The sequence below is a fragment of the Microtus ochrogaster genome, chromosome 1 (genome assembly GCF_000317375.1).
Source record: "Microtus ochrogaster isolate Prairie Vole_2 chromosome 1, MicOch1.0, whole genome shotgun sequence".
Taxonomy (NCBI): domain Eukaryota; kingdom Metazoa; phylum Chordata; class Mammalia; order Rodentia; family Cricetidae; genus Microtus; species Microtus ochrogaster.
The window spans coordinates 37,403,810-37,411,666 of record NC_022009.1 but is presented as its reverse complement, the minus strand read 5'-3'; the positions used below and the strand labels follow the sequence as shown (position 1 = coordinate 37,411,666).

Sequence of the window (7,857 nt, the reverse complement as noted above, 5' to 3'; positions counted from 1 at the left end):
GTGTGTCTGGCTTTATGTTGAGGTCTTTGATCCATTTGGACTTGAGTTTTGTGCATGGTGATAGATATGGGTCTATTTTCATTCTTCTACATATTGATATCCAGTTATGCCAGCACCACTTGTTATATATGCTTTCTTTTTTTCCATTTGATATTTTTTGCTTTCTTTATCAGAGATCAGGTGTTCAAAGATGTGTGGATTGATATCCGGGTCTTCTATTTAGTTCCATTGGTCCTCCTATCTGTTCTTATGCCAACTCTGTGTTTATTTCTTTGAAAAATTTAAGAAGGATTGGCAATAGATCGTCATTGAAAGTCTGGTAGAATTCTGCTATGAATTTATATCAGACTGAGTTTTTTGTCTTTTGGAAATCTTTTTATTTCTACTAGAATCTTCTCATTTGTTGTAGGTTTGTTTAGGTTGTTGATCTCTTCTTGGTTTAGTTTTGGTGGTTTGAATGAATGAAGAAATTCATCCATTTCTTTTAGATTTTTCATCTTAATGGATAAATGTTTTATTTTAAAGTATTCCTTTGCAACTTTCTAATTTCCTTACTGTCTATTGTGATAGTTCCCTGTTCATTTCTGATTCTGTTAACTTGGATCATCTCTCTTTCTTTTGGTTAGTTTTATCAATGGTCTGTTAACTTTGTTTACTTTCAAAAAGAACCAGCTCTTAGATTTAATGATTCTTTGTATTGTTTTCTTTGTTTCTATCTCATTAATTTCTGCTTTGATTTTTATTATTTCTTGCCATCTACTGAACTGAATTTGGGCTTGATTTGTTCTTGTTTCTCCAGATTTTTGAGTTGCGTCATTAAGTCATTAATTTTTGCTCCTTCTGATTTTGTAAGGCACTTAGAGCTGTAGGGTTCCTCTGTAGGACCACTCAAAATGTATCCCAGAGGTTTTGTGTAGTGTTTTCATTTAGTTTCAGGGATTTTTTCTTTCTTGATTTTTTTCTTTGTACCATTCATCATTCAGTAATGAGTTGTTTAATCTTCATGAATTTATGTATTTATTAGGGATTTCCTGTTAATTTTAAATTTTATTACATTGTGATCATAGTGTACATGAAATCATTTCTGATCAGAATGATTTGTTTTGTAATTTTTCTTGATGGACTTCTTGATCTTGATCATTAATCAAGTATTTATTAAGTATTTATTTGAGATCTCAAGTTTCTGTGCTCAGTACTGTAGATGAGACAGCATTTACCTGAAGAAATAACTGACCATTATAGAAATTTATGGCTCAGTTGTTGTTAAAGTACAAAATGTTCTTACCATACTTAGGAGCATGTTCTCTTGTCATCCCTAGAAATAGTAGAAATAGTGAAACTTGTTTGAGTTCATGGAGCCAGCAGTTGGCGAATAGGATTTGTTTTCAGAGCCAGCTCTTTGGTTATACCTTATATTTATCACTTTCCCCCCAGAAAAATATTCTCAAATGCCACCAGATCATATTTTCTCTTGTGTTCTTTTACTTTTTCAGTTTTAGACAATTCTAGGAAGCTAATAAAGTTTTCTTTAAAAAAGTGATATACTATTTATAAACAGATTTTCTATAATTTTGTGCTCATTAAATATAGTCAATGTATACCTGCTTATTGATTAGAATTTTAAATTTTGGGGTTTTATGAAAGTAGTTTTTCAAGATCTGAATTAATCTCCTATAATATAATTTGTATTTGTGTTAATAAATTTGGTAAGTAGAAGGTGTCAAGTCCACTGCCAAGATCTGCTGTGTTTTAGGGGAGTGATTTCTGTAACAGTGTAACAACTATAGGTATTCTCATTATAAGTATTTAATCATGAATATAAAACAATAATGAAAAAGAATCAATGAGATAATTTACTCATGGTTTCTTTTGTGTTTGGTAAACAGTTGTGTCTGTACCTTTGTTTTTTTTTCTTCAGTATAAGGGATTAAATTTAAGACCTAATCAATGGTAGACAAACACTCTATATCCTCAACTATCCCCCTCCCTTTTTTAAAGATAGAGTTTTAGCAAGTTGTCACAGTTTGTATTGAACTTTCCATGGTCCTGCCTTATCTTCCTCAGTGGCTGAGATTACAAGTCAACATTACCAGTAACAACTGCTTTTTTTTTTTCTTTTTCTTTTTTTCCCCCTGAGATAGGATTTCTCTGTGTAACAGCCCTGGCTGTCCTGGAACTAGTTCAATAGACCAGGCTGGCCTCAAATTCACAGAGATCTGCCTGCTTCTGCCTCCCAAATGCTGGGATTAAAGGCGTGTGCTACCACCCAGTGTACTAATTTAAATGCCGTGAGCAGAAACATTTATTTTCAGATAGAATTTCACATATAGTCCAGAGTAGTCTCAAATTCACTGCCCTCCTACCTTCAAAGACACCTTTGTTTTAATCAGTAAAGGTTTTATTTTGTACATGATGTTTGAATTCTTGTTGAGTTATTGACCCATTCTCATTCTTAAACCTCAAGTACTAGATATGCTTATTTAAGTCATCATTTTTTGCTAAAATAAACACATTTTATCATCATAGTAAAACAGTGGTTCTCAACTTTCCTAAATCTGTGACCTTTAATATAGTTCATCATGTGGTGACCCCAACCATAAAATTATTTTCATTACTACTTCATAACTAGTTTGGCTACTGAGTGGTGTCCCGGTCCCTAAGTCCATTGGGAGTATATGTTTTTTGGTAGTCGTGATCCACAGGTTGAGAACTGCTGTAGTAATTTTATCTTTTTTCAAGACAGCGTTTCTCTGTAGCTTTGGAGCCTGTCCTGGAACTAGCTCTTGTAGACCAGGCTGGCCTCGAACTCACAGAGATCCGCCTGCCTCTGCCTCCCGAGTGCTGGGATTAAAGGCGTGCACCACCACCGCCCAGCTGTAGTAAAATTTTTTAAGGGGGAAAATAACCTCAGTGTATATCTTAGGGTTTCTATCGCTGTGAAGAGACACCATGACCATGCCGACCTTATAAAGGAAAACATTTAATTTGGGTGGCTTACAGTTAAGAGGTTTAGTCTGTTATCATCATGGCAAGACATGCGCTGGAGAAGGAGCTGGGGAGTCCTGCATCTTGGTCTGCAGGCAACACAAAGTGAGCTGTGTCACTGGTGTAGCTTGAACATAGGGGACCCAGGAGCCCACCCCCACAGTGAGGAACTTCCTCCAGTAAGGCCATACCTACTCTAACAAAGCTACACCTCCTAATGCTCCACTCCCTTTGGGGACCATTTTCTTTCAGACCACCACAGTGTAGTTTATATTTTCTAGGCAATTTGTTTTCCAATGAAGCTTTGAATTTCTTATTGCATGGTAATGTTAAAACATAGAATCATAAGCTTTCAATTTCTTATTAAAATCATGTTTTAAGAAAATACTAATACTTCAGTCAGTGGCATATTCTTTTGTTTATTTTCAATGGGCCAATTATTGCAGAATATTTGGCAATTATCAAATACTATATAAAACTCTGAGAAGTGGTAAACATTCTGTAACTTAATTGAATTTTATTCTGTAACTTTATCAGTACTGCATTTGTCTATGCTCAGCCCTGGCAAGATCTGCAATGCCATGTTCCTGCCTTATTTTCATTTTTACTGGTTTTAGATCTTTAGTAGTAATCGTTTTTTTGTATTTGGAAAACTCTGTTTTTCACTTTAAGGACCTTAGAATAAATAAAAGTGGTCTGTCTTATGTTACATTTCACAAATAAATCACCAGTTTTTGTTTTGTTTTTGCTTTTGGTCAGCAATAATGTAGAGTATATTTTATTTTCTTTCTAAAGTTAGAAAAAATTATCTTCTGTTACTTTAAAAATCATATTTCAGCCTAGCACTCAGGAGGCAGAGGTAGGCAGATCTCTGAGCTTGAGGCCAGCCTGGTCTACAGAGCAAGATAGTCACAGCTACACCGGGAAACTCATAAAACCAAAACCAACCAAACTGAAAATTCTCTATTTCATGTTTTAAAATAATGTAGTTAGAATATTTTTATTTCTTTTGAAGATGTGTTCTTTTAGGTAAGTGGTTTCTCCAATAATGCTTAGAAACTTAGCATTTTAGGTTTTAGTCAGATTATCTTTTGATATCAGTAGCTTTGAAGTTCAGTATATAGATAACACCTTATATTTTCAGATTCCATGCAAGTGAATATGTTTTTGGAATCCATGATATTTATCTTCAAAATCTCTCATAACTTGTGGTTTATAGTGTCAGTAAAAAATAATACTTAAAAAATTTCACTCTAGCTTTTTATGTTAGAAGTTTTGAAGTATCTCTAAACTCTATTTTGAACTGCTAAATGACATTTTTTTTTCATATATAGGTTTGCCATTCAGAACTTGAACTGGGGACTTGTTTTCAAGCAGTAAATAGCAGGATTCAGCTGCAAATTCTTGAGGCACAATACCTTCCAAGCTCATCAACACCTCTGACTTTGAGTAAGTGGTTCAAAGTGCATCCAGTGTGAAGAGGTTTCAGTAGGGTAAGAATCCAAGAGACCAGTATGCCTTGAGGACTGTGTCCTTCTATGGATAAACAGCTAGGCACTATGATATGTTGATGAGCTATGCTTAGTTTACCTGGCCACCTTTGGAGCTGAAGATTTGAGATCAACCCTACTTCAGTTAGATTGAAAGGGAATTATTTAGGCAAGTAAAAGTACTTTAACTAAAAAGAAAAATTAAAAATATATACAGCTGAGCATTCAATTCAAGAAGTTGGGAAAATAACAAGTAGGAAAGCTGGAATTGATAAATACAAGTTAATAACTGACAAAAAACCAAATGCTTTTTTCTTTAAAAGGACCATTAAAATAGGAAAATTTGTAAGAAGATGGATAAAGCAAAGTAGAGAAGATACGATTGCTATTCTGAACAGTGAAGATAATATAATTTTAAATTCAGAAGAATTTTCTAAGTCAGAAGAGAATTAATAATACATAAGGCAATTCCATGTACCAACTATACTAATTCATTTGCACATGCAGAAGGTAAACGAGTTTCTTAAAAACTCATTAAAGAACAGGAAGAATCTGAAAAGAATAACTGTGGAAAAAGTGAAGAATTCCTTGCAAAAGCACTAAGTAGGGCTTGGGAGATGGCTCAGTTGGGAAAGTGCCTTTTATATTAACATTAGGACCTGAGTTCTGATCCCTATGACTCATACAAAAATCTGGGGTGATCATGCATGCTTGTAACCTTGAGGGGATGGAGAGGAGTTTGCTGGACAGCTTGTCTAGCCAGTCAATGAATGCCAGATTCAGTGAAAGACTCTGTCTCAAAAGATAAGACACATAATGACTGAGGAAGAGGATACCCAGTGTTTACTTCTGGCCTCTACATGCATCTATACACACACCTACATATATATAATTTACATACAAAAATGAGGTATTGTTCTTGTTTTTTGTTTTTGTTGTTGTTATTGTTAACTTGACACAAGAGAGACTTTTCAATTGATAAAAATTCCTCATTAAGATTTGTTTGTAATCAGTCAAGCCTGTGGGGAATTTTCTTAATTAGTGATTGATGTGGGAGGGAGAACCTAGCTTACTGTGGTAAGTGCCATCTCTGGACAGGTAGCCCTGGAGCAGTGGTTCTTAACCTTCCCAGTGTTGTAACCCTTAATACAGTTCCTCATGCAGTTACGCTCACCATAAGATTATTTTTGTTGCTACTTCATAACTCTAATTTCACTACTGTTGTGAATTGGAATGTCATTATTTTTGTACATAGAGATTTGCCAAAGGGGTCTGACCCAGAAGTTGAGAACTGCTTTCGTGCTGTGTATAAGAAAGCGGGCTGAGCAAGCCATGGGGAACAAGTCAGTAAGCAGTACTCTTCCATGGCCTCTGCTTCAGTTCCTGCTTCCAGGTTCCTGCCTTTAGGTTTCTGTCTTGACTCTCCTTAGTTATGGGATATGATCTGAGAGTTGTAAGTTGGAACCAACATTTTCCTCACCTGGTTGCTTTGGTCATGGAGTTTTATCACAGCAAAAGAAACCCTAGCGAGACAGATAACATTTTAGTGCTTCATAGCACTAAGGTCTACTAAACCATTGAAGAACATGTAATTCCTTTTCAACATAAGTTATTTTGAAGCATGGAAAAAATAATTTTATGATATTAGTGTACTCTTGATAGTAAAATAGAATGAATAGCTCATTGAAAATAACTATAAATTAATACCACTAGATAGAGAATTATAAAAGCAAACAAAATCAAAGTTAGAAAAGTAAGTCATCAAGATTACTTCTAGTTAATTCTTTTTTATTAATTAATCGATTATTTTTTCCAGCCCGATCAGTTTCCTCTTATTCCTTCCTTTCCTCCCACTTCATCCCCCACTCTTTCCTCTTTCCCCCATTCCCTCCTTCTCTTTTCCCTTCAGAAAAAGGGCAGTCCTCCCATGTGTGCCACCAACCAGCCATGGCATATCAAGTTATGTATGATTAGGCACCTTCTCTCCTATTAAGACTGGATGAAGCAACCCAGTAGGAGGGAAGGGGTCCCAAAAACAGGTAACAGTCAGAGACAGCTTCTGCTTCCACTGTTTGGAGTCCTACAAGAAGACCAAGCTACGCGACTGTAACATATGGGCAGAGGGCCTAGATCAGTCCCCTCTAAACTTTCTTTCTGTTTGGTGGTTCAGTCCATGTGTGTCCCTATGAACCCAAGTTAGTTGATTCTGTGGGTTTTCTTGTGATGTCCTTGACACCCTTCTTCCCCGATCCCATAATCCTTCCTCTCCCTCTTCCACAGGATTCCCTGAGATCTGCTTAATGTTTGGCTGTGGGTCCCTGCATCTGTTCCCATTAGTTGCTGGGTGAAGCCTCTCTGATGACAATTGGACTGGGCAATGATCTATGAGTATAGCAGAATATCATTAGGAATCATTTCAGTGACTTTTTATTCTCTAGTCTTATTTGGTTCTATCCTAAGTTCTGGGCTATCCAGCCTCTGGATCCTGCCCCCCTCCAGGCAGTGTCAGGGATGGGCTCCTTCTCTTAATTTTGTGAAACAGAAACAATAGTGGGAGTCTATACAGATGTATTATATAAATGGATCACTTCATTTAAGCAAAACTACTACCAAGGATTGCTAATGATTGCCATTTTATAACCTAATAGATCTCATTCCTCATCCCGTGACTCTGCCTTTCTGGCAGTTCCCTCTTTCCTTTCTTGCTACCTTTTAGCCCCAGTTATACTAACTGACTCCTTACAGTAGCCAGACAGCACTTGATGTTAAGTTGTAGTCATTTTGTATTGTTGTGGTCCAAGGCTCTGAATCAACCCAAGCAGACACAAGAGGTTACTGCAAGGCGAGAGTTAATGCAGGGCAGCACCAAAGAAGCGGGAAGGGGAGGGGACTGATCGATCAGGGTCACAGAACAGACTCAGGAGCTGAACTATGACCCTAGATGTCAATTGAAGCAAATATTTAAGCACAAAATTTACAAATATTTGTTGCCAAATTACAGTTATAATTTTTACCAGTCAGGATTTAGAGATTAGGGGCTTCTTTGAATGTTAGTTCCATCTTTGTCAACCTATCTATAATGCAAGCCTTTTGGTCCAACCAGATTCATTTGTTCTTTAGGAACAGCCACAATGTTTCTAGGGAACTGAAAATGCATAACGACTATTCTATGGTTTAGGGAGCAGGTGGGCCAGCTACTGGAAGTTTCCCAACTCCCCTAGAGCTTGGGAACCTGAACTTTAGTTCACTCTTATAAGTAAAATGGAGTCTAAAGTCAAAACGGCAGTACTCAGACCAGGGTGCTTTTTGCCTATTCCCAACAGTATTACATTGAAAAGTATGCTTAGAGCCGGGCGGTGGTGGCGCACGCCTTTAATCCCAG

At 36.5% G+C, this 7,857-nt stretch overlaps 1 protein-coding gene across 1 annotated transcript in view; it reads left to right on the top strand.

Annotated features, from left to right (window-relative positions):
• The window catches only part of Tc2n (tandem C2 domains, nuclear), a 52,204-nt gene that overhangs the window by 38,735 nt on the left and 5,612 nt on the right, over window positions 1–7,857 (top strand). The window contains exon 10 of the mRNA XM_005343460.3: window positions 4,320–4,434. Coding sequence (XP_005343517.1) covers window positions 4,320–4,434 — 115 coding nt within the window. The remainder of the gene's footprint in view (window positions 1–4,319; window positions 4,435–7,857) is intronic.